This window comes from Nelumbo nucifera, chromosome 4 (assembly GCF_055504915.1).
Source record: "Nelumbo nucifera cultivar China Antique chromosome 4, China Antique-T2T, whole genome shotgun sequence".
NCBI lineage: Eukaryota > Viridiplantae > Streptophyta > Magnoliopsida > Proteales > Nelumbonaceae > Nelumbo > Nelumbo nucifera.
In genome coordinates this window covers 66,832,859-66,859,695 of record NC_142652.1, presented here as the reverse complement: position 1 = coordinate 66,859,695, position 26,837 = coordinate 66,832,859, and the positions used below count along the sequence as shown (strand labels likewise).

The 26,837-nt window shown below is 41.7% G+C and overlaps 1 protein-coding gene across 3 annotated transcripts; it reads right to left on the bottom strand.

The window, feature by feature from the left end:
- Nucleotides 1-834: 834 nt before the first annotated feature.
- Nucleotides 835-5,395, bottom strand: LOC104585579 (transcription factor PIF3). Of its 3 annotated transcripts, none has more exons than XM_010242509.3 (8): nt 4,332-5,395; nt 2,947-4,201; nt 2,723-2,827; nt 2,576-2,641; nt 2,313-2,378; nt 1,683-2,204; nt 1,318-1,445; nt 835-1,217 (listed from the first exon to the last, which is right to left on the bottom strand). In XM_010242509.3, exons 1-7 carry the CDS (start codon nt 4,421-4,423, stop codon nt 1,329-1,331), a joined length of 2,223 nt encoding a protein of 740 aa, XP_010240811.1. In that variant the 5' UTR covers nt 4,424-5,395; the 3' UTR covers nt 835-1,217; nt 1,318-1,328. The 3 variants fall into 3 exon arrangements, with proteins under 3 accessions (XP_010240811.1, XP_010240809.1, XP_088759204.1); XM_010242507.3 differs by having other exon boundaries at nt 2,935-4,201; nt 4,332-5,392; XM_088903078.1 differs by lacking the exon at nt 835-1,217 and having other exon boundaries at nt 1,334-1,570; nt 2,935-4,201; nt 4,332-5,392.
- Nucleotides 5,396-26,837: the final 21,442 nt, after the last annotated feature.

The following is a 26,837-nucleotide window of genomic DNA, read 5'->3' as shown; positions in this document are numbered from 1 at the left end:
ACATTTTGACTGACGAATTTTACAGACCAGTTTCTGAGCAACCTTTTGTATTCTCAATCTCACATGGACATGGTATATTCAGACTTTCAGAGACTGTCAACTTACCGTCTCAGATTCTAAATTAACGATACCAAGCAGAAAAGTGTGCCCAGCAAAGGGGGTAAAATTGAAAACATTTTGACTGACAAATTTTACAGACCAGTCTCTGATGCTTCAAGGCATATTATTGGGCTATGTCTTACAAGAGGGGGTTTCGTCAATTTTAAATATCAACATTGGTTTTTGGTAAATTCAAGTCAAACATTGGTGATATTACATTCAGCAATCGGTGGTCTTGCCCACCATTGTTATTGTTATTTCATTTCCCTGGTGTAAAAATCAGAAAGGACTAAACCACCATTCCATATAAAACCGCAACCCACACCCATAAGCTCCATCTGCAAGCCCGGAAGGGGAAGGCAAACATACACAAGAAGTGAAAAAATATATATGCATATAATAAAATTTCTTAAAGTAAAGAACATATCCCCTGTGGGACACACCAACCCCACCTCCTGTTCAAATTCTTTTCATCTTTTCCTTCATCTGAGATCAATAAGCTATCTACTTACCTTACATGTTGGACAAACCAGGTTTAAACATGACTGCATAATATGAATCACGTCAATAAAGTCAGTATTAAGACAGCTTAATTTATAGAAATGGTGGCTCCTGCCTACTACATTAACAATGTTCGGGGGAGTAGAATTGTGCAGTCTGTAAATCTCAAATTGGGGGCGATTCAGACTTAGAGAGATTGCACAAAGAAGAGAGACCCCACTAGTAAAACAAATGTAAAAACAGAAAATCCTTTCCATTGATAAAAGTAAATGCTTATAGCTGTGTTGAACACTCTGAATACATTCTTTTAGAAGTTTAACTCTTGGATATTCACTTTCACCGCACTGGTGTCTCGAGTGAATGTACAGATGCAGATTCCCTCTAGTATCTTCAAATGACAAAATTATGTGCAGTTAGCAGGGGACTGCCCTGATGTTAGAATGCAGATTGTCATTTAATGATTCCACTACATGTCGTGCATCTCAAAAACCATTTTCCCATGATTGAACAAAACTCTCTCTGGCCTGAAACAAATAAATTGAATAAGCAGCATAACTGTTATAGATGGGCTGCTACCTGGTTCTTCTCCAATCCCAGCTTTGAGCACAATAATTAACCTGCATATAAAAGTAGAGTAAGTTTTTACTCAACCACCATTTAAACTTGATTTGAGGTAAGAAAATATTGTAACTGAGAGGCTTGCCGACATAAACTCACAAGTTGTTCTGCTAGATAGTTCCATTTGTTTTGGTAGAGTCAACAACTCCATCAACACTGGTATGTTGAGTTGGTTTGTTTCTTTGCGCGAAAGCAGACTCTTCAAAACTTTCTTTCGTTGCCTGGCACTGGCAGAGGAGAAAATATTGACAAAAGAAATGCTTTAATTACTATTGGTTAAATTGTTAAAGATGCATGAAGCATGCACTTCTCTTCTTGGATGGAACTTCTACAGATGGAATTCATATTTTCCCTACATCACATTACACAATGCAGCATGAGCTAACCCATCTTAATGGAACCAATAAACCAAGTGAGTGCTACATAGAAGCATTAGAAATTTTGGATGGCTTATGGTAACAAACCTGAGTAGATATATGGTCCGGAGAGCAATCAGCAGTTGTCTTGTGCATCATCTGTGGGTTAATGTTTGGCTCTGGTTCCTTTGAACTTGATGGAGGAGCTGAATCTGGAACCTTCACTGGAGTTACAGTTCCAGAGGTATCAGGCAATGAAATTGATTTTGTTGAAGAACCTCCAGACAGAGGAATAATGGGTGCACGAGGAATTGACATGGGGAGACCTTGACTAGGGAGCCCGAACATCTGTAGGTTGGCCCCTGCCATTCCAGGCAAACTAGCAGGTCCTGAAATAGGTGGACAAGGGAACTGCCTTCCATGCATGGAAGGGACCTGAATCAATGGGCGACCAGAGGAGCCACTGCTCATATCAACCATTCCCATCCCAAATCCCAAACCCATGCCCATACCCATCCCCATTCCAACACCCATGGGTGAGAAATGTGCCAAATGTGGCATATGCAAGTGTTGCATTCCAGGAGGCAACATCATTGGAGGCATGCACAGCCCACTCCCCATTGACATAATCTGCATTGAAGAATCAATGTTTTAACTTTTAAGCTCACGAAGAGGTTAAGATTATATACTTAAGTTGATGGCCACATACTGAAAATTAAAAAACCAAAAGAAGTGGACCTGCACTTGAAGCTGAAGAGTCTTCAGATATTCAATGGCTTCATCAAGCATTGAAGCTTTATCCACCTAACACCACAAGGTGAAAATCAGCATGGCCAGGATAGAGTCATAGAAGCATCATTGAACAAAGTTAAAAATTTAAAAAGAAAAACAAAATAAAAAGAAAAGCAAACTTAACAAGCATGAGTGGGATGTGAATGCTTGTGATGACAAAACAATGTCAAGCAAAAATTCAACTTAAATTGGGAACATAGAATTCCAACCTTGTTGCAGTTAGGTATAAGTTCTTGTAATGCTCGCATCTTCTCGTTGATCCTATCCCTTCGCCGCTGTTTGTCCAAACCAATATAGAAGTTATATTTTGGATTTCTGAGCAAAATTTTTAGATCATTTTTTTTTCTCTTGCCTACCCTTTCAGATAAGTTGTGTACTTCCGCAGCTCGGCTTCTCTTGGCGCTTGTGCCTCCTCTAGAGGGTGCCAATTTCTTTACACCCACTGATTCTTCTTCCAAATCCTGCATCAAAACTGAACTTTTTTGGGAAAAAGAAAGGGGAAAAACAGGGGAAGAAAAGGAATAATGAAGAAATTTCTATATCATCGAAGATAAGAGGTTGGTTTTACATTTTCACTTACTTCACTCTGGTATTCAGACTCATCTCCATCCCTGGATTTCCTCTTCAAAGTATTTTTTGGATCATCTGAAGCTCCCCCACCACTGTTGACCGAGCATACGGAGGAAGATGCAACCGCAGGCTCCACAGCTCTTTCACCATCTGGTTTTCCTACGGCAGTACTTGCTGCAAAACTTGAGGTATGGTCAATAACTCGATCTGGGGATCTTTTTCTCCTATGGGCTTCTTCTCGGAAAACAACTTCCGAATTCTCAGCAGAGAATTGTTCCTTGGGAGGCTTAGATGGTTTTGGTTCACCTTCAGCTGGTACAGAAGCCCGTTGGTTGTGGAAGCTTGTAGCATTTCTTGAACCACTAGTAGAATCGATCAGCGTGGATTCTACAGGGTTGCTACTCCCGGCTGCAGAGGCCTTGCCATTACTTCTCAAGTTATCTATACTTGATAAACCTGGACTGGCCACAGCACCAAGGTTGTGGAGATTAGCCTTAACAAACGCTGCAGGCCTTGAGAAATGGGAGAAGTTCATTAGACCAGAACTGATATTATTCTGTGGCGGTGGTCTTGTGGGTCCTGGATCTTGCCTCTGCATCTTTGTGTTAGGCAGTCCACCATTTGAAGTTGGGGTGTCACTTGAATTCCCACAGGAGGCTTTGTCGGCATTGTTGGTATTACTGTTAATTAAATCTGAAACACGAGGTCTTAGAGATGGAAGTGAAATCTGGCACTGCTGCAATGACGAAGAACGTAACTGGTTGCTACTGGGTCTAATAGGCTCAGGATTTCCTCCGACACCCTTGGATGCATTCCCTTGTGGATTCTTGTCAAAATATACAGAAGCTATATTTAAATCCCTACTTATCTGGCCGCAACTACTGTTCTTATCAATTGGGAAGCTATTATTCTGAGTGGAGAGTGCATTTAGATTGACTCCAGTTAACTCCGAAAAGAACTCCGAGCAATAATCATGTTGCAGAGAATCGTCCAGGGAATAATTCAACCAAGGGACCATCTCTTCCTCTGAAGCCAATCCCATATTACCCGAAGGTACGGTCGATGTGAAATCATTCAAAACGTGCTCTTCAGTTCTCGACCTTCCAATCTTTAGATTAGTGGCGTCCCCTCCATCTTTATCTTGAACCTTGGAAATATAAGATGGAAGATTGTTGCTTGAGGGGCTCCTTCGCGTTTTACTGGACTGACCTTGCATCAGAATCTGACCATTTTCCCATACTAGCTCAACGAAATCATGATCCGGACTGCATCAAATTCACCAAACAGAAAAGGAGCTTAGGGAACCCATTATTTTATTTTATAATAACTAAAGATGATGGATGGGGATTTAAAACATCAAACATGAAGATGCAGATTGAAGAAACATGAACTCACACAAAAGCCTGATCGGTCGAACAATTATTCATCTTTGATTGGGAGGATTCTAACTTTCCTTTTGCCATCTGATGGAATTCAGAGAGAGGCATGATGTATACCAGAATACAGTTTCTCAGTCACACCACAAACTCGGAACACGCAGTCTATGTGGGTTGTCTCCGTACCATTAATTCTAAAACCCAATCTGCAAAAGCTAGTAAGCTACAGTCACCTCCACAGCACAGAACCACTGTGGAATTTCAAACAACCATAACCTTATCAACAAAACCCTTTTCCTTGTATTTGGTTCTCCACCATCAAAGTACAAATCGGCTCTGAAAAAAGACCCATTGAACAAATTCGGAGCTTATGAACTTAAAAAAGATTTGAAAATAAAAAAAGAGAGAGAGAGAATATTTTTCAATTGGGAATTACAAAATTGAAGTCAAACCTTACATTCCAATCCACCAAATTAAAAAAAAAAAAAAAAAAATCTTTAATCAAAATAAGCCTTAAGCGACTCTCTATGCTCCCAAACAACCTGAGCAAAGAACCCCTTTTTCTGCTTTCTATTCATTACAAAAGAACCCAGTCAAAACCGACTCATAATTCCCTAATTTTTAATCAACAAATCCCACACAAGTTCCACTGCTTTTCATTGGGAAGCTAAACAAAACGAAGCAAACCCATCTCGGAGAACAGTACCACTCTCGCTCTCCCACCAAAAAGAACTCGAGATTCAGTTCAATTATCCACCCGCTAAAAAAACTCCCACAGAGAACCACCAAAACTCGAGATAGTTTTCTATTTTTATGACAACGAAGATATGAGATCGATGGAGCACTTCTCGAACAAACCCAAAACACGTTAACTGAAGTACGATAAAATTCCAAAATTCGTACAAGGTGCCTCCATTTTAAAATTTAAGAAAAATAATACACATATCTGGCTGTTCCGGAGGTCGAAGAACTGAAGTTGTCGAGGGAGAGAGAGAGCTGTGATCCAACTGCTCATAGAATAGTAGACGGCGAAAAGTTTGGGGGGAAACCGATAAAAAGGCAGATAAAGACTTAGAATCGGTTTAACTTTTTGGCGAATGCTAATATGTGAAAATTTATGCTATGAGAATGAACGGTGACCACACAACTGACACCGAGTCCCACCGAGTCCACAAATTTTGTGGTTGAGGTTTCTCACCAGTCTTATGAAAGACAGTGAATTCCTTATAATAGTATGGACCTCACTTACATTTTTATTTGTTTTATGGAAGCAGTTTAACTATGGTTAAGACCTATTTTTTTGGTTCAAGTCTTAACTATGGTTAAGAATTTAACTATACTTGTTAGTCACCCTTTTTCACTACCGTGCTGTACAGTACTACTGATACTTGAAATCATGAAAATGATTGAATGATGGAGTATGGATCAAGTTCAGAAATGAAAACCAGGGTTGGGTTGTCTGGTCTTTTTGGTTTTTTGAGGTCCGGTTGAGACTCAGACTTGACTTGAGGAACTGAGATGCATGCATTTAACATTTCATATCTTGCGTTTACATGCATCTACAACATCCATAGGGTTAAAGATAAGGTCCAGGGTCCCCATTAATAAGTCATGCTGTTTCTTTAATGCTCTTAAACAATTATTATATTATATTCACTTACTTGTGTGTGTGGGGTTGAATTTTAATTTAATTTTAATAATGTCATTGGTAAATTACAATATCTTTGAGTCTTGAGTTTGACTAGTACCCCTTTTAATATATATATATATATATATATATATATATATATATATATATATATATATATATATATATTCATAAATGATTTTGAAATTAGGGTTAAAGCATTAATTAAGTAATTGACTTGTTCATGATGGGTATTTATTAATCACTTAATGTACCTTAGAGCCTTGATTGTGGGAGTGTTGGGTGAATAATAATAATAATAATTATTATTATTATTATATTTAATTTATACTAGATAAAAATGTTTATATTGGGTTTCATATAGATCCTAAAAATTAAATTCAAAGTTCATGTTGAGATTTATTTGAATAGGCTTCAAAAAAAAAAAAAGATTTATTTGAATACATATGCATAACGCATGCTTTTATACTAATATCATAAAAGGGATAATTCTATTTAGATTATAAAAGTTAGGAAAAATTCTCGATTAGTATTACTTTGGTCCCTGAATTTTAAAATGCGACAATTCAGTACCCAAACTTTCAATACATACCAATCTATTACCTATCATTAACCAATTATTAAGTGATATTTGAAAAAATGCCTTGAGTGTTATCTAGTTCTCTTTATCAACCATCCAAACATGACAATGATTTGATATTGTGTTACATAATTAATAAAGAAAATCAGATAACACTCGAAAGATATTTATATCTTTTTAAATATCATTTAACGATTAATTAACGATAAATATTAGATTAATATATCTTAAAAATTCAAATATTAAATTATTATGTTTTAAAATCCGAGAACCAAAATAACACTAGGCCGAAAATACAAGGTAATAATAGAAAATTACCCTAAAAATTAAATTTAAATATCATATATAGTTAATGTTTACTTAAACAGTTAAACACATGCACAGCCACTGATGTAATATAAGTTATTTCACTTTATTAGTATGTTTTAACTTGGTTGGAGATGGGACTCTTTTGGTGAAAGTTATCCAAAGTAGTTATAATAATAAATAATAAAGATATGATTGAAGTAATCAATCAATCAAGGTGAAATTTATGATCCGGGTCAATAAAGTGGTTTTCAGGGTAATGGGATGTCTGATTGTCTGTCACTTTGAGAAAGGAAGGGAGGATGAGCTTGCTACTTTGCTTTGCATACAATATACATAGTGAATAATAAAAATATTAATGGGGAGGCGGAGGAGAGGGGGCATGGTGGGAATATTGGGATCTTCCTAATTACGATGATGTTCTCTATTGAGACGTGGACCGTGGAATGGACGGTAGGGAGGAGGCTTCTTTATGTGATCTGATACTGATCTTAACTTGATAAGCTTATAGTGGGCCCACATTGGGAATTAGCATTTTTTTTTTTTTGGACGTGGACGTGGGCCCCCACCTCCCCACCTCTTAATCAGAGCATCTTTTCTTTTTAGGTTATAATTGTCAAAGGGAAGGATGTACGTGTACCTTGCGACTCTGATCTGATGATGGAGATGTGAATATCAAATATATCTCCTTCCTTCCTTCACTCGGGAGTCAGGATGGAAGAAGTCCTGAAATATTGAATATTGGTGAATCAGATTTCTCCCCCAACTCCCAAGTGCAGTGCAGCATGCAGCGCGTGTAGTTCACGTGACTGTGTGTTTGTTAGTGAGCTTCTTTGTCTGACATGTTTGACATTATGGGCCCCTCTATCATTCCTTCTGGCGTACCATTCCCAAGTCTCAACCATGTATACTCTTTGCATTATGCATATATATTCAGTTGCATGTTTGAGTGTAGATACAGACTACACAGAAAGACAGAACAGAAACAGAAACAAAACAGAGAACCAACATTGAATCATAATATGATTATTCCCCTGCAGCCCCCAGGAGGCAGGAGTCGGGAGTCTCCCAAATCCAAATACACTCACCCCGATCTCCATGGAGTGTTAACCTATCAATTTTCAAACTTCAAATCCAACACGCAGTGTGTCCACAAACTGTACCAACTACCTGCAGCTGCTATGCCAATTCCCAAACCACACTTCTCTTTCCTCTTGTGTTGACTGTTGACAAACCCATCAATAATCTAATCTAATCTATTCCACCGTCATAAATCATAATTTAATTTACTGTTGTAGAGATTTGCTGGCACAACTTAAATCTTTCACTGCTTTTTTAATTAATCAGGACGCTGTCTCCTTCTTCTTTGGATTATAATATAATACAATCTCACCAGTTTACAGTTTAAAGCATAAAAGTGGTAGACATCAATCCAGATCTAAAAGGTGAGGAGTTGTAATACACAGCATCACTTTCAGCATGGGCTTAGTGGGTCAGATAGAATCGAATTAGCAATAAGATTAGTTGGGTGGGGCTATCTTACAGATCAATTTCAGACTACATATTTATATCTTAATTCCAAGTCAGCTTCTTAGTTACGTTCCACTCTCCCATCAAATTAATAGATAAGGGCAACTTTTAGTCCCTTATATCAATAAAAATAATATATTTAATAAATTTTCAAAAAGAAATTAATTTTTTTAAAATAATATTAGAAAGAGGCAAAGTTAATGTTCATCTTCTTTTTTTTATAAGTTATTCATTAGATTCGTGCTGGCGCTGGCACACTTTCACCTCCGGAAGTGGGCGGCAGCAGCGCTGGTCATTTTAAGAAATTTTATCACCTAAACAACGGATCATGCAAGCAACTGTTACCTTCTTCTCCTCACCAAGTGCAGAACTTTTATCATTCGATCTTTAGACGTTGGCCCTCTGTTTTGATACTTCGCTTTTTCTGGTTCTTCTGGTTTATCTGGCTCCGTATTAACCGACCGAGCAGAAGTGTTCGCATCATGGTGATGGGTTTCAGAATTCACCTTATGACTCTCCTTTACATTTTCAGCCCTATGCCCCTGTCTGTATCCAACACCCTGTGGACCGTTCTTCTTGAAATCCTTCTCCGTGATCTTCATTTGATCGCAGAAGCCTTCTCCATGCCGCCTGTTGTAATTTTACCCTTTTTTTATATTATTTTAAAAAATTTAAATTCTTTTTAAAATTTTATTAAATTTATTTCTTTTATTGATATTAAGGTCTAAAAATTGCCCTTCTATGCTATAAAGGAGTAAAAGATAGAATGTGTCCAGTGTATGTAGTAGGTGGTTAGGATTCTGCGAATTGAATGCTCACTTGGGGAAAAGGAGGGTGTAAGAATAACACACTCAGGATTCAGGACTATAGCTATGAAATATATTCTGTGTTGTCAAGTTACTAGGAATTGAAACCAAGTAATACTTTCAAGAATGAATAATGGAGTCATGGAGATCATAGAAAAGTGATTTTCTCCTTGACAACATTAGGTGAAGCTCATCGGTCACCACTCTTCAATACTGATGCAGCCTAGCTATAATGGAAAGCTGATGAACAGCTGGTAGCTGGACCGGGCTTTAATAAGAAATAATTCGACAAGCCAAGAGCTGTTATATAAAGATGCGTTTGTGGAATAAAGGTTAGACATTAGTGTGTTATTCAGCAAGACCAGAAGAAGAAAATGGGCTGTTCACGACCTTGTGGAAGCAAATTAAGACTAGTACTCCTGATGTACGAAATCAAGTAACTGCAGAGCTTGCAGCAGAGCCAGTGGGTCTCCATTATATATGATAATAGTCAGATTGTGTTAAAGCAGCAAGCTTAATTAATGAAGCCAGGTTAACTGCGCTATGTGCCAAGAAATTGTAATGAGACAGCCTATGGTATGGCCTTATCTGTATCTCGGGAGGTCCATTGGGACCCTCTTTGTTGATTGATATTTGATAGATGATAGGGATGTTTTTAGCTGCGTTTCTCAGTCTCTTTGATATTGAGAACTTAGCATTTTTTTTTCTACCAAAAAAAAAAAAGAAATGACTTAATTTTAGAAATAATTTATTGCTTCTTCCGGGGTAAAAAAAAAATACAACACTCCTATCAATTTCTGTAACGACATATAAATATATTTTGTAATAATTGTCAGAGTCAAGTTAGAGAATGGATCAAATTTTTGATACAGATGAACCCAACTCGGATAACAGATTTTGACAAAATCTAGGACCACCGTTTGAAGCAGTAGTTGGGACCGGAGGGAGTGGTTCAAGTATCGGCGTAGGAGAGGAGGGCGTGAGAAAAGTGATGAGAATGAACGTCCCCAAGCCCAAACACAAACAGAGATATCCCGGCCCAGAGACGAATAATCATCCAAACATTAAGACAAAACAATCCACATCAGAGACGACAAATTGTAAATTGTTAATTCCACGCGTGGAGGGGAGATAGCTAGGGCATTGTGCATCTGGTTCTGGATCTGGTATACCGTCCGTCACATTCAGGAGAATCCACCCACACATCCTTATCGCCTTATTAATGTTCCATACCATCGTGTTGGTGGGAGAGCAAATACATGAAAATTAAATTTACGATCCACGATGCTCTTTCAAGTTTCAAGTTTCAAGATTCAACGCCGCCTTCCCCATCTTTTCCGGCTAACAGACCAAGCCCACCCCTACTTCAGGGCGAGGTCCCCTCCTTTCAACGCTAATGCGTCGACGAATAAAAACTAAGGCCTCAGGTAAGTGTATTTGTTCATGTCTCCTTTCAACGCTAATGAAAAAGTTATTTTTTTCATGTAGGAGATGGGTATCACGAAGGTTTTAAAACTTGATTCGGAGAACGAATCAGTCAGGGGTCCGGTTTCCGGGTCGAACAATCCGCCCATTCTGACAAAAAAAAATTAAAATAATTAAAAATGGTCAAAATCGTTTAAACAATTCGAACCGTTAACTGCCCGGGTCAGCAGTTTGCTGACTAAAATTAACGGTTTTTGGAGAAAATCCAGTTTTGGGGAAAAATGGAACCGGTCACCTAGCCGGTTTTCTAATCCGACCATCTGGTCCATTCGATTTTGAAAACCATGGGTATCACTTTCTTGTGATTCTTTCCTTAGTCCCCATATAAAACTGAAAAAAAAAAAGAACATGGGATTCTTGGTCAATGGGAACCAAAATCTTATTGACCAACTTTTCAGTCCCACCAACCGGTCTGTCCGGTTTTGAAAATCATGGGTATAACTTTCCTATGATTCTTTCCTTAGTCCCCATATAAAACTGAAAAAAAAAAAGAACATGGGATTCTTGATCAATGAGAACCAAAATCTTATTCACCAACATTCCCCCCTCTCCAAATCCAGAGAAAGAATGCCCCCTAAAAAGATTTGTAGGGGTGTTGATTATTTGTTTCAAACCGTAAAATCAATATTTTCGATTTGGTTTGGTCTTGTTTTAGTTTGGTTTCATATTTTGTTAAATTGCAATTTATTTACTAAAAAGACTATTAGTAAATCGTAAACCAAAATTATGTATACAATATATTCATATAAATAAATGATTCATAATATAATATAATATATTTAAATTGAATGTATAAAATATAATAAATTCTTTTATTTTATAATAAAATAAAATTTTTAATTTTTAAAGATATTATTTGGGCTTTCTAATTTTGAATTAAACTCAATAGAATCAAAGAATGATTCAAAATTCTCCAAACTTTAGAAACCGCATCAAACCATAATAAAATAGTTTGGTCTAATTTGATTTCTATGTCAAAAAAATTGATTTAATTAAAACTTCTTTAAATCACACCGAACCAATTTGTAAACACCCTGACCTAATTACCTTTATTTTTTATTTTTAATTTGTAAAACCTGACCTAATTATCTTACAGGATACAAACTACAGACTACAAATAAAAGCCAAAGTAAGCTTAGCACTACGCTATTGCATGTTTCAGCTGGAGCGTGGAGCGTGGAGCGCATCGTCTCACCGTTGCCACCCCACCTGCGGGCTGCGACGATCGATCCAGCAATTGCTTTTGGTGCCTTCTGGCAAGCTCAGACAACGAGATTACCAAAAGAAGAGAAAAACAAAAGGATAGATTAAAGAAATACAAGTATAGAGAAAGAGAGAGGTTCATGTTACTAAGTCAGTGGCAAAAGAAAAATAGTAATAAACTGACTGAGGACCCCCTGTCAACGCATTATTAATTAATGGGTGTTATATATAGGAGTTTTGGAGACATGAAAGCAAGTTCGTTCATCCATCAACTCTTGCCGCCTGTTGGGGGTGTCCCACCTGGCCTCGGAGTCTGGGACCGGGAGATCTATAATGCCAAGAGGCAACAGAGAAAAGAGAAAGTGCCCCATCTCAATTCTCAAGACTCCGGATATTTTAGTAATTTCATTTCATCTACTCAGTACTTGAGAGTGAATCAGTGCATAAACAACTTTTGGTTCAGTTATTATAAGGAATCATTGATATTTTATAATTCAAAATCGGGTCCCACCTCTAGGCGTGGTACGGACATTGGACAGATATGCTTATGGAGGTAAAACCAAAACTCATCCTGCTGCACAACATTTTTTTGGGGCCCCCCACCCCCAAAAAAAGTAGATTATAATATTTATATTTATATTAATTTATCAAAAAGGTCTACATCCGTCCCATTTTCAGGTAACTGAAAACTCTTATCTATACCCCCTTACATGTTCACAAGCTATCTTATGCGCCAGCATATTTACATCCCTATTTATATGCCAAATGCACAGTTTCTCTTTCCAAGTGCAGCTTGTATTATATGAGATAGGTACGTAATAGTATTTATTAATTCTTTTAGCATTACAAAACACTTTTGAGTTTCTGCTAGTTCCTAAGCTTGCTGCTGCATTCACCCTACAATCATCCCTTATTAATTTTGACAAAATTATTTTTTATACTTCTTTGGAAATTCGGCATATATGACCCATCCATATGCAAATATGTTGATAAACTACAGTCAGGAGTTGTCAGGAGTTGGTGCTTTGTTAACTTTTTAGTTTTCAAGTTGATATGTTTCATCATAAAATAAGTAATTTTATACTACTTGTGTAATGTCTCCTGTTTCAAAGGCATTGAAGTTGATGAAAGTTTACGGTGTTACCAGCGGTGATTTGATTATAATCTTTCATTCGGTTGGACAATAATAAATAAGAAAGAATGAAATTTATGGGTAATTGTTTTTTTAAATCGAGAATTTGTGAATTTGTAGTGTTGCAGAACTGTGAAACTGAGAATTTCTTTTATAGAAAGTTCTAAGTTACCTGAATAGACATAAAAGTGTCCTTTCAAATAGAGGCCTATTCAGAACAATGCACCAGTTCGAAGAGATACAAAACAAAAAAAGAAAATGCTTAAAAATAAATCTGAAATTTAAAAGTCAAATTGTTTAATCTGACCAAAGACAAAATGATTCGGTGCAGCGTGTGTATACACATACACGCGCCCACACCCACGCCCCGTCCCAACCTGGCTCGGCTTGGCGTGCGTGTGTGAAAAGCACCCCAACATTTCCTCTTTGTCGTAACTAGTTAACTTGCCAACCAACTCAACTCACCAGTTCTTTAATGGTTCTTTTGTTTTGGAACATTTCATCATTGCTTCCCTCTTTAAATCATGAGTGTTTTAGAGAGTCAGTCCTAGACCTCTCTTAGAAATGGCCACACTTCACACTCACTTAGGTCAATTATTTAGCATGCACTGCACACACTATTCTTAACTAATTATGAGCCTTATGCATAACCTCCTCAAACTGCAATGACCACTATCTTACCTCAGCATTTGAAATGGGACACAAAATGATAGTGCTTTCCCAAGTTATTTAGCAACTCGTCTTTTACCCATTCAACATAATTCTAAGCATCTCCTTTCACACAAGATGGCTATCCATCACTAATGACTTATGTAACGGACTTTAATCCCATTCCTACCAATGCCTCATAAACCACGTTAGAAGTATGTGGTTTGGTTAACGAATCTGCAATGTTCTTTTTAGACCTCACAAAATCCAGAGCAATTATACCTTCGTTGAAGTATTGTCTTGCCTGATTATGCCTTAAGTGGATATGCCTTCTTTTACCATTGTAAGTTTGGTTCTAGGTTCTGCCTATTGCTACTTGACTATCACAATGAAGAGATATAGATGGAACCGGCTATGGCCAAAGTGGTATATCTACCAATAAGTTCCTTAGCCACTCTACCTCGAACCCTACCAATTCTAATGTGATGAATTCGGCCTCTATTGTTGATCTGGTATTATATGATTGTTTTACCAATTTCCACGGTACTACTCCACTTAGGATTAAAAACATATCCACTAGTGAAAGTACTATCCTTTGAATCTGAAATCCAATTCGCATTAATAAAGCCTTCTAAAATAGGAGGAAAACATGAATAGTGTAAACCAAAATTTATAGTTCTTTTTAAATATTTTAATAACCTTACTAGAGCTTCCCAATGTTCATTTCCAGGATTATGAGTATGGTGATTTAATTTTCCAACAGCTATAGTTATATCTGGTCTTGTGCAATTCATTAAGTAAGACACATATCCAATTATATTTGTATACTCCTTTTGTGAAACAAGTTCCCTTACATGTTTCCTTAAGTGAATATTATAGTCAAGAGGTGTTTTAACAGATTTGCAATCATAGTGTCCAAATTTCCTAAGAATATTCTCTACATAGTGTGATTGGGAGAGAATAAAATTTTCTTGTTGTTTATGGCTTTTAATCCCCAATATTACATCAACCTCACCCAAGTCCTTAGTATCAAAATTGGACATTAGAAATCGTTTTGTTTCTTTTACTACTTATAGACTTGTTCCCATTATCAACATATCGTCAACATATAAACAGATCATGACTCTTTTATCATTTACAAACTTGTTATAGACACATCTATCAAAATCATTTTTGTTATATCCATTTGTTACTAATACATTATCATTTTTTTCATGCCATTGTTTGGGAGCTTGTTTTAAGTCATACAAAGACTTAATTAGTTTGCATACTTTATTTTCTTGTCCTAACATTATGAATCCTTCAAGTTACTTAATATATATTTCTTCCTCTAATTCCTCATTTAGGAAAGTTGCTTTTACATTCATTTGATAAACTACTAGTTTATAAATGAATGGTAGAGAAAACAAGACTATAATTGTAATTAACCTTGCAACTGGGGAGTAAGTGTCAAAGAAGTCTACATCCTTCTTTTTGTCTGAATCCTTTAACAACTAATTTGCCTTTGGATTTATCTATTATACCATATGGTTTTAATTTTTTCTTAAAAATCCATTTACAATCTAATGCCTTAGTTCTAGGAAGGAGATCTATAAGTTCCCAAGTGTGATTAGTGACTAAAAAGTCTATTTCACTTTTTATGGTTTCCTTCCAAAATACTGCATCAGGTGAGGTTACAGCTTCCTGATAGGTTATTGGGTCCTTGTCCACCAGAAATGTAAGCATTTCGTCACCCAAGTTTATTTCTCTCCTTTGTCTTTTACTTCTCCGTAAGTCTAGATCTTGATTCTAAGAATCGGTGTTGTCTTGACTAAGTGAAGTACTGATTCCTTGAGCATTCAATTGTTCTTGGTTTCTGTTATGGATTTCCCTATTTATTGTTTCTTTTCTCCATGGAAAAATGTGCTCAAAGAATTCTACATTTTTGGACTCAATTATTGTGTTGTTTTCTACAACATTATCAATTATTTTGATTACAAGGAACCGATAAGCTGCATTGTTTTGTGTATATCCAATGAACACATAGTTATAGGTTTTCAGTCCCAATTTTTTCCTTTTAGGTTCAGGTATTCCAACTTTTGCTAAGCAGTCCCAAACTTTTGGTAGTTCAAACTAAGTTTCCTATTATGCCATAATTCAAAAGGTATTTGTCCATTTTTCTTGTGTGGTATTCTATTATATAAGTGACAAGCCGTTAGGATTGTTTCTCCCCACAAGTTCAGAGGTGCACATGAACTAATTAGCATAGCATTCATTATTTCTTTTAATGTTCTATTAAGTCTTTTTGCTTTCATTAGATTCAAGTTAATAAGGGGTTGTAGTTTCATGTATGATTCAATTTTTCTTTAAAGAATTTTCTAATGGTTTCTCCATCATATTCAATCCCTCAATCTGTTCTAAGTCTTTTTATTTTCTTTCTTAACTGATTTTCTACTTCAGTCTTGTAATTTATAAAAGCTTGTTTAGCCTCATCTTTTGATCTAAGTAAGACTACTTTTGCAGACCTAGAAAAGTCATCTATGAAAGTTATATAATATATTTTTTCTACTTAGTGAATTTTGTTTCTACACATACTTGGCATTTTTCATTTGTAAAAACAATAAGAACATTCAAAACTCCTAATTTACATAACCGTTTTAAATAAGGAGCACTACAATGTCCTAATCTAGCATGCCAAATATTAAATGATTCAATAATATAAGCTGAAGAAGAAGCACTCTTATTCATAATAATATCAGAAATGTTTAATACAAATAGTCCACCAGCATTGTATCATTTTCCACTAAATACATTATTTTTAATCAACACAGCCTTGTTTGCTTCAATCCTACTTTGTTGAGGAGTGCTCCTGACAACAAATTTCGTATGGTCTCTAGCACATGCAGCACATCATTCAGCATTAGGATTTTTCCCGAAATTAGTTTCAGGAGCACATTTCCTTTTTCAATGACCTTCGAAATTTGTGAGTTTCCCATGAAGACTTGCTCTCCCTCAAACTGAGTTGTGTACTCATAAAAGGAGTTGTGATCCCCACATATGTGCTTGGTAGCACCAGTGTCCAATACCCACTCCTTTGGTTTATTAACCAAGTTTACCTCAGTTACCATGACTGCAATAACATCCTCAGTCAAATTGGCTTTTGGTTTCCAAAAGTCTTTCTTCTTTCGGTACCGATAGTCTTTCTTGTAATGCCTGGGTTTGCCACATACATAGCATTTTTCTTTCTTTTGTTGCTTCTTGAATTTTTTATCACTTTTCACATTCAGATTCTTTTTGAATTTTGTAATCGAATCCTCAACCAGATTGACTTTGGAAATATGATCCATCTTTCTTTCTGCTCTTTTCTTCTGATGTAGCGCAATCTAACCGCCCCCTGTTGGAGGATGATCTGGCTTCCAGTCAGACGGCGAGCTAGGTGGATCTGCAAAATAAGATCAGAGAACCCGGGGTGGCTAGCCCATCGAGGTCGCTCCGATGCTTAAGTTAGTAAGCTGTTTGCGAGCTGAAATGGCTTTGAATGTAGAGAGCTAGAGAGATAGAGAGCAAAGAATCACCTTATGCCCTCGAGGTTGGCGTCTTTATATAGTTGAGTGCTCGCGGGTTTTGCGGATCGGTTCCAGGATCTTCATCACGATGGGATCTGTTTTCGCTTTAATTGGGGGATAACGTTATCAACTGATAAGGTTTATCAATTCCGCTCGAACCGGGTGGGGAGGTGATAAGGCTAGCCATTACGTAGTGTGATCCCGTGTGGTTCAGGATCTGTTGGAGGGATTTCCGAGATCACGTAGTGGTCTGAGTCGGTATCCCTGAGCTAATAATTTTAAGTTTCGAACTGGGTTGAATGCTGAAGTGCCTTGAGGTCGAGGTGATCTTGTCTCAAGGTCACCTTATCCTGAGGAGGTTGAATATCCGAGCTCGATCTATTGCAACCTGGTCATATCAAGCTGAGTTGTCATCTCTTGGTCAGGTTGTGTCCACGTGTCCCTTTTTTACTAGGTCGGGGCCAAATCACACTTCATTAATTGCCCCCCACTCCCCGAGCCAGGGGTCTCGACTCGGTGCGGGGAATTCATGACGAGTCCAGGTGGATTTGGCCCGAGGTCCAAGCAGCTTGTCGGGCGGATCGCTGGTCGGACCTGTTCGACCACCGGCTCAACCAGGAATGACCCAGGTCGCGTCTAGTCTACGCGCGGACGTCATGCGATCTATAGACTCCGCGGACGTCAAAACACGCGCTAAACCGATTTCAACCTCGGGGGTCGTGCAGCCGGTTTTCCTAGGAACCGTTGGATCACTTTGATCTCGACCGTTGATTCTCGAACACAACAACTATAAATAGGGGCCCTGAGACTCATTTTCTTCGCCACAAATTCGCTAGCCTTCGATTTGAGGTCGCGTTCAAGTTTCTTAGCTCGGTTTCTCCAGTTCGGTGTCTTTCTTCAGTTCGGTCCTCCTTTGGTGAGTCTTCCCCAGCTCTCCTTTTTGATTTAGTATCTTTTCCATGTCTAGCTTTAATTTTGACAGTCTCTTAGATGGGAGCGGCGAGTCCGTTGGGGCCGAGGTGGGTACCACGGCTCAGGTCGTAGATCACCATACCGAAGAAGTTACTTCGGGTCAAGGTGTGGTTCGTGATCCTCCTGAGGTGGAATCACCCCGGGAGGAGCGAAGGGCCTTAGGTCCAGCGTCCACCTCGCATCGAGGTCGTTAGCCAAATAGTTTTGGCCCGTCGACAATGACGGCGGACAGGCTCCGTCCCTAGTAGCTCGGTATAGGCTTCCGAGCAACTTAGTTTATAGTATTCCCCTAGGTAACTTTCCTTGGGAGCATGGTCACGACGAGATCGTGATCTTCGAGGAGCAGCTCGTAGCTGGTCTTCATCTTCCACTTCACCTTTTGATTGTCGAAGTTATAAAACTCTTTAACATCACCATAGATCAGCTGCACCCGAACTCTATTCGCAATGTACTAGGAACCATCTCGCTCTTCCATGACTATAACCTTCCTCTTGACCTTGATATCTTATCTTCCATTCTCTCGATAAAGAGGAACTCCTCCTATGTTCTGCCCGAATACAGGCGAACTTACTACCTATCCCCTCATCTGGGCTATAAACTCTTGCACGAGCTCCCGAACAAGGTCCCGCTTTGGAAAAGACGTTACTTCGTGGTCCGTAACACTAAGGGGTGGCCTTTCCCGACCCACTAGAGGGTGGCCATCCAAGATCCCAGTGTTAGGCTGGACCTAAAGACAAGGGAAGCGCTCCAATCTTGGGCGGAGCTCGATCTCAAGTTCGTGGACTACGTGACCGAAGACAAGCTTGTGTCATCCGGTCTGAGTCCTGGTAGGTCGTTTCTTGTTGTGTTGCCTTTATTTTATTTTGGTGTTGTTTCTGATAGTTTGCTATTGTTGCAGCTACCATGAAGATCCCTGCGACCGAACTCTTCGGTAGCATGAAGAAGGGAAAGAAGAAGCGAGCTTCCAAAAGAGCTCGTATTGAGTCTCCGCAGGCTGCCGTCCTAGAGCCCGAGCAGCCCTCCACTGAGCAACCTCCAGTGATCGATCTGGTCGAGGAGAAATCCGGGAAGGTCTCCCCGCCCCGCGCGCCCAAGGAGGCAACATCTTTGGAGCCCGCCCTTGCAGCTGCTGCTTCTTTAGGCAGCGATGAAGCTGCTCGGAGCATACTGACTCCGAAGTATAGCCTTCTCAAGAGCAAAAGTGCAGTATAACCTCGAGGTCCACGTAAAGGAGCGGACTGAGATACTCCTTCAAGCTGTGGGGGAGGCTAAGGTCAAGGCCATCCAAGAATGCAAGGCCTCGGAGGAGTTCCAGAGAGAACTGGTCGAGGTGGGGATAGAAAGCTACCGTAAGGGTTTCAAGCTTAGTAGGTGGCTGACCTGACGTGAATTCCCTCAGCTCGACCTTAGTGCCATTACTACTTCGAGGGTCTTAGAGGAGATGGTTGCCGAAGTTGCGGAAGATCCGGACTCCGAAGCGGAAAGCGACAGCGAGCTGCTCAATGACTTCGAGGAGACCGGTGCTGATGAGTGTATGGACCCTCCTGCTGAAGCCTCAGACAAGGGTGAAGAGCATCGAGATGAATAGAGGCTTCTTTTTATCTCCTATATTGTATGCTCTGGGCCTCCAAGCTCGGTCTATAGTGAACTTTTTTCTCTTTTTTTTGTACTTGAACTTTCATATCAATGAAATACACCTTTTGACTTTTGTTCATTAATGTTCCAAGTGCAAATAACTCTCGAACTGGCGAACTAACCAAGTAGGAGTAGAAATGTGTAGGTTACCCTGAACTGTCAAGCTACCGAGCTGGACTGCAAGTAGGGGTAACCGAAAATAAAATTTTTTCTAAGCGCCGGTTACCCCGAACTGCCGAGCTACCGAGCTGGACTACTAGTAAGGGTAACGCCGCATAATGTACGCCAATGTGAGCGGACATTGTAGGGTATATACCCGACCTGTCTATGCACGGGCTACTCGCTTAGATGTCGGTTGTCCCTTAGAGCTAGTGGGTCCAACCTATTATTATATGCCGAACTGGGCTAGACATTGTAGGGTTTATACCCGAACTGTCTATGCCTTGGGCATGAGGGGTGATTTTCCTATGCCGAAGAGGCGACTAGGACTTGTCTGCCTATGCCGAAGAGGCGACTGGGACTTGTTTGCCCATGCCGAAGAGGCGACTGGGACTTGTTGTAGTGCCGAGATCTTATGTCAGCTCGGCATCATGGCCCTTAGGCTTCTGGGAGTGACTCGTAGTCCTCTCTCCAGTTCGGCGATCACAGGTAGTATCTTCTCAAGTTGCCAATGTTCCACGCTTGAGGTACTTGTTTCCCTTCCAAGGTCTCGAGCTCGTACGTACCTTCCCCGAATACCCGTCTTACTCGGTACGGACCTTCCCAGTTTGGTCCAAGCTTACCGACACCAGGCTCAGGTACTATAACCTTCCGAAGAACCAGGTCGCCGACACAGAAGTGTCATTTCTTGACCCGAGTGTTATAGTACCGAGCCACTCTCTGCTGGTAAGCTGCAGTTTGGATGTATGCCAGGTCCCGTACTTCTTCCACCAGGTCGAGGTTGGTACGAAGCTCATCGTCGTTTGTCTCCTCGTCGTACGTCTCTAAGCGTAGTGTCAGCACCTCGATTTCTACTAGGATCACCACTTCCGTGCTGTAAGTGAGGTTGAAGGGAGTCTCACCCGTGGCAGTCTTGACGGTAGTCCGGTAGGCCCACACTGGGCAGTTCGTCTACCTACAATCCTTTGGCTCGGGCTAAGCGAGCTTTTAGTCCATGGAGTATAGCTTTGTTTGTAACTTTTGCTTGCCCGTTTGCTTGTGGGTGTGCCACCGAGGTGAAGTTTTGCTGTATTCCCATCTCGGCACACCAATTTTGAAACTTGATGTCCTCAAAATGCTTTCTGTTGTCGGAGATGAGTACCCGAGGTAGACCGAAGCGACATACTATATTCCTCCAGAAGAAATTTTGTATGTTGCGGGTCGTGATCGTCATTAGGGGTTCCGCTTCCACCCACTTCGTGAAATAATCCAGTACTACCACTAGAAACCTCCTCTGTCCTGTCGCAAGCAGGAATGGGCCAAGTATGTCGATTCCCCACTGTGCGAAGGGCCATGGGCTAGTGAGGTATTTGAGGTCAGCAGCAGGTTGGTGGTGGATGTTGGTATGCCTCTGACTCTTGTCGCACTTTTTGACGAGCTCGAGTGTGTCTGCCTTCATTGTAGGCCAGTAGTAACCTTGTTGTAGCGCCTTCTGAGCGAGAGCCTTGCCCCCAAGTGTCCGCCACACAAGCCTTCATGGGTGTCGTGGAGAACGAGTTCGACCTCTGAGGGTTGCAGGCAGCAAGTAGGGGAGCATGAAAGACCTCCTGTACAGCTATCCGTCTATAATGACGTACTTAGTCGACTGGCGCTCTACCCTTCTGGCTGCATTGCGATCTACAGGGAGGGTCCCGTGAAGCAGATAATTCGCAAGTGGGTCAATCCAGCTCGTCTCTACTTGTGCTATAGGAGCGACCTCTCCTGCCCCCCCACCCCCCGAGAATGCTAGGCCGAGGTAGGTCCTCTATGTACACGGTCCGCATGGTGTTGCTGCTTGTGTTGGCTAACTGGGACAAGGCTTCGGTCTCAGCGTTCTCAGATCTCGGGATCTGCTTGATGAAATAAGATGTGAAGCCACGCAGAACCTCTCTAACCTTGGTCAAATAAGCAGCCATGGTGGGGTCGCGGGCTTCATACTCGCCGCTGACTTGATTGACCACGAGCTGGGAGTCGCTGCAGATGATAACATGTTTAGCATTTACTTCCTTTGCTAAAGTGAGCTCGGCTATTAATGCCTCGTACTCTGCCTTGTTGTTGGACGCTGCAAACCCGAACCGGAGTGCGTATTCTAGTTTCACCTCGCTTGGACCGTACAGAATTATGCTCGTGCCGCTTCCTTGTTGGTTGGATGAGCCATCAACGTAGAGGATCCAGGGTTCCTCGTCCCAGGTCGGACCTACTCTAACCGGAATTGGTGTCACGCTGGTTGAAGTTTCCTCTATGTGCTCAAGCTCGGCCAGTTCGGGGGTTGCGGTTTTGAACGTACATTCTGCCATGAAATCGGCTAAGGCTTGGGCCTTAATTGTCGTCCGGGGTTCGTATCGGATGTCCTACTCACTGAGTTCGATAGCCCATTTCGTCAATCTGTCGGACACCTTGGGCTTGAATAGGATCTGCCTTAGAGGCTTATTGGTGAGGATGACGACAGTGTGGGCTTGGAAGTATGGACAAAGCTTCCGAGTTGCTATGGCTTGTGCGTATGCCAGCTTCTCAATCTCCGGATACCTTGTTTCAACATCATGCAAAACCTTGCTAACATAGTAGATGGGTCATTGGACCCGATCTATCTCTTTTATCAGTACCGAGCTGACCACCTCGTCACTCGTGGAGAGGTACAACTTTAAAATATCCCCTTCCTTGGGTCGGGTCAGAACCGAGATACTAGCTAGGTATCTTTTCAGCTCATCAAAAGCGAGCTGACACTCCACAGTCCACTTGAAGTCTTTACTTTTCTTTATAGCCTTAAAAGAAAGGCAGGCAGCAATCTGCCGACTTTGACATAAAACGGCTCAGAGCGGCTATGTGGCCATTCAGCCTCTGAACCTCTTTTAGCTTGCGAGGTGGTCTCATATCAAAGATGGCCTTTATCTTTTCTGGGTTAGCTTCGATGCCACGTCGGTTGACTATGTAGCCCAAGAATTTACCCAAGGTGGCGCCGAAGACACATTTGTTGGGATTTAACTTCATGTTGTATTTTCGTAAAATTTCAAAAACGTTTTGCAAATCATTCAATAACAATTTTGAAAATTGGGTCTTAACAACCATATCATCTACATAACATTCAACTTTATTGCCGATTAACGGCTCAAAATCCTATTTACAAGTCTTTGAAAGGTTGCCCCAGCATTTTTTAGTCTGTAGGGCATAACCTTATAGCAGTTCAGTCCGAGCTCGGTTACAAAGGCTGTTTTTTCCTTCATCGGCAGGGTCCATCCTAATCTGGTTGTAACCCGAATATGCATCCAGAAAGCTCAGCAACCCATGCCCTGAGGTCGCATCCACTAGGCGGTCGATCTTGGGTAGCGGGAAACAATCTTTCGGGCAGGCTCTATTTAGGTCGGTATAATCGACGCACATGCGCCATTTACCGTTGGCCTTTTTTACCAGAACTAGGTTAGCTATCCAGCTCGGGTAATGGACCCCCCTGATGAAATCTACCGCTAAGAGCTTCCCGACCTCTTCATCGACTATCCTCTAGTGCTCCGGGGTGAGGTTGCATTTTTTATGTCTAACGGGCCTGACTAAGGTATCACTAGTTAATTTGTGAGTTAGGACCTTAGAATATATTCTGGGCATTTCTGCCGTGGACCATGCAAATGCATCTAAATTTTTAAGTAAAAAACTTACCAACTGAGAGCGAAGTGGTTCCTCGATCAAAATGCCGATCTGGGGGGTCTTAGCTGGATCATCTGCTGAGACCGGGATGTGAATCGTCTCCTCCGTCGGTGTAGCTCGCTCCGCGGCATACTCCGTAGGTCACTCGAGCTCGACGTCAGCCGCTAGTTTGGCTTTCCCTTTGAGGGCGGCGACGTAGCATTTGTGAGATTTGAGTTGGTCGCCTCGCACAAACCCTACTCCATAGTCCGTAGGGAACTTCAATGCCAAGTAGTAGGTGGATACTATCGCATGTAGTGCGTGCGTAATGGGCCGACCTACTATGGCATTGTACGGGGATGGAGTTGCGACCACTAAGAACGTGTGCTCGAACCTTACAATATTGGGCCACATGCTGACCTCTATGGGTACTGAGACTCGCCCTAGAGGTCTGACCTCCTCGCCGCTGAAGCCTACCAGGGGAGTATCCGTCAGCTTTAGATCGCTTGTCTGGAGCTGTAGCTTGTCAAAGGCATCTTTGAACAGGATGTCGGCCGAGCTACCCGAGTTCACTAGGATGCGCTTGACATCGAAATCATTTATCCTCAGCTTTATCACTAGGGCGCCATCATGAGGATATTGGATCCCGCATGCATCATCCTCCATGAAGTAGATAGGGTCTTCAAGTCAGGGTCGCTTCAACGGATTTTACTCCTCGTTTTCTAATTCACGAACTGATGCTCGGCCTGCTGCCGAAGTGCAGCCCGCGATGATGGACCTGCCAGTAATCATGTTGATTACTCCGCAGATTGGCCTTTCTTTGGGTAACTACTGTGGCGGCTACTCACTCTATCTGCTACTGGACTCGCAAGCATTTTTTCTTTTGTCCCTCTGTCATTCTATTTGGCAATCTGCTTGGTTTTTGTCTTCTCTTTGTATGAAATTTTTTAAATACCCACGACGGATGAGCTCTTTGATCTCATCACGGAGGTTCCTACAATTCTCTGTACTGTGACCGTGGTCTTTATGAAAGTGACAGTAAACGTTCTTGTTCCTAGTGGCGGGATCTCCCCTCAACCGAGGTGGCCACTTCACATAGGAGGAGTCTTTGATTTCTCCTCGCTTCGCGTTGAGGGGTGTATAGCTCATCCTTTCAATAGGCGGAGTTTTGAAACACTGACCTGACTTGCGAGATCGCGAAGGAGATCGGCTCCCAGACTTGTTTCCTCCCCTAGTCGGGGACTTGCTCTTTCTTATCTTATTCCCGCCATTACCTGTGTTGTCACCTTCTCTCCTAGCGAGCTTGAGGAATTTTGTGATGTTTTTCGACTTGTTGGCCACCACATGCCACTTGAACTCCCTTTGAGTTATACCCTTCTTCGCTGTCGTGAGCCTCACTGCTGGATTTAGATCGGGGATCTGCAGGCATGTGTCATTGAAGTGCTTGATATAGCTTCTTATGGACTCCCCTTCTCTTTGAACTACCTTGAGGAGACTTTCTTGGAACCTCGGGCACTTCTTGCTGGTGATGAAGTGCGAGGTGAACAACTCCACGAACTGCGCCCCAACTCTTGATTGTTCTCGGCACGAGGTTTTGGTACCATGTGTGAGCTACTCCTTTAAACATGGTGGAGAAAGCCACGCACATGCAGGACTCGTCAACCCCAACTAGATGCATTTGGGACTGAAAGGAGTCAACATGGTCGTTTGGATCAAAAGATCCATCATACTTGTCGAGGGGAGGAATTTGAAGTCCTTGGGCATCGGGGTCACCAATAGCTCAGAAGACAGAGGGGACAATCGGAGAGAAGAGGAGAGGTCTTTGTGGCTGCTGAGCTCGCCTCCTCTTTACCTTTTACTTGTTCCTGCTGGTTGGGCCTTGCGAGCTGATTGTTTTGAGTTGAGGTTTGGCGTGCTTTGCGACGCCTTTGTTGTTGTTTCTTCGTCGGCTCCGCATTGGTGCTGCTAACCTCTGTGTGGTCTGGTACTGTTCTGCCGCAAGGTGGTTCTTAGTTCCCTTGATGTTGAGGCTGACTGCCACGGATGGAAGGGCCTTGCCTTGAGCTCGCGGCCAGAACCCCGAACCGGTTACCTGCGAGCAAACCTTCTTGATGCGATCGCCGAGGAAGAATGGCCCTGGCGGGCTGAGTGTCTCCGGACCTGTTTTCGACGTTACCCTGTGAAGCGGGCGGAGTGAACTGCCCGTCCCTCCTGCCGCGAGGTGAGACTTGGCTCCCAAGAGGAAGTGGAACCTGGAAGTCTCCTCAGCTCGGTTGGGAGATCGAGTGTTCTGTACACGAAGCCGGTTCTGTTGAATTGCTGGATGAGGACCTGGAGGCCGAGCTTTCTATTAGGTGTCGAGCTGACTAAAGTGTCGAGTTGCCTATTAGGTGCTAAGCTGACTAGGGGGCCAAGCTGCATATTAGGTGATGAGCTGACTGGGCCGAGCTGGGTAGATTAGATGACGAGCTGATTGGGCAGAGTTGGGCAGTTTAGGTGCCGAACTAACTGGGCCAAGCTGGGCAGGTTACGTGCCCAACTGACTGGGCCGAGCTGCATATTAGGTGCTGAACTGACTAGGCCGAGCAGGGTAGGTTAGGTGCCGAACTGGCTGGGCCGAGCTGGGCAGGTTAGGTGCCGAATTGACTGGGTCGAGCTGGGCAGGTTAGGTGCCGAACTGACTGGGTCGTAGATTAGGTGCCGAGCTGACTAGGGGGCAGATCAGGTGCCGAGCTGGAGGCAGATGATGTGGCGAGATGACCAGGCCAAGCTGGGGGTAGGCTAGGTGTCGAGCTGACCAGACCGCCGAGCTGGATTGATTGTTGAGCTTCGTAATTCTTTAGAGACCTGCAAGGAATCAATGTCAGAGGACTCGGGGTGGCTAACCCGGCGAGATCGCTCCGATGCTTAAGTCGGTACTCTCATAGTAGATTGCGAGCTAAAAATCATAAAGTATGAGAGCTAGAATATGTTTACTTGCCCCCCCCCCCATGCCATTGAGGTTGGTGCCTCTATATAGGCATTGTCTAGCGTGGGCTTCACGCACCCTATCCGAGATTTCCGAGAGGTCGCCTAAGTGGTCCGAGATTCTCGGAGGCAACCGCCATGCACGTTGATCACCCTCCGGATCGTTCGGTACGTGGGCCAACTTCCAAGGATCGTGAGAGTGTTAGGATATGCATGCCGAATTTGTCGGTGATCACGTCTCGCAGGCCGCCAGTTCAGCGCCTGTGTCAGGTCGCC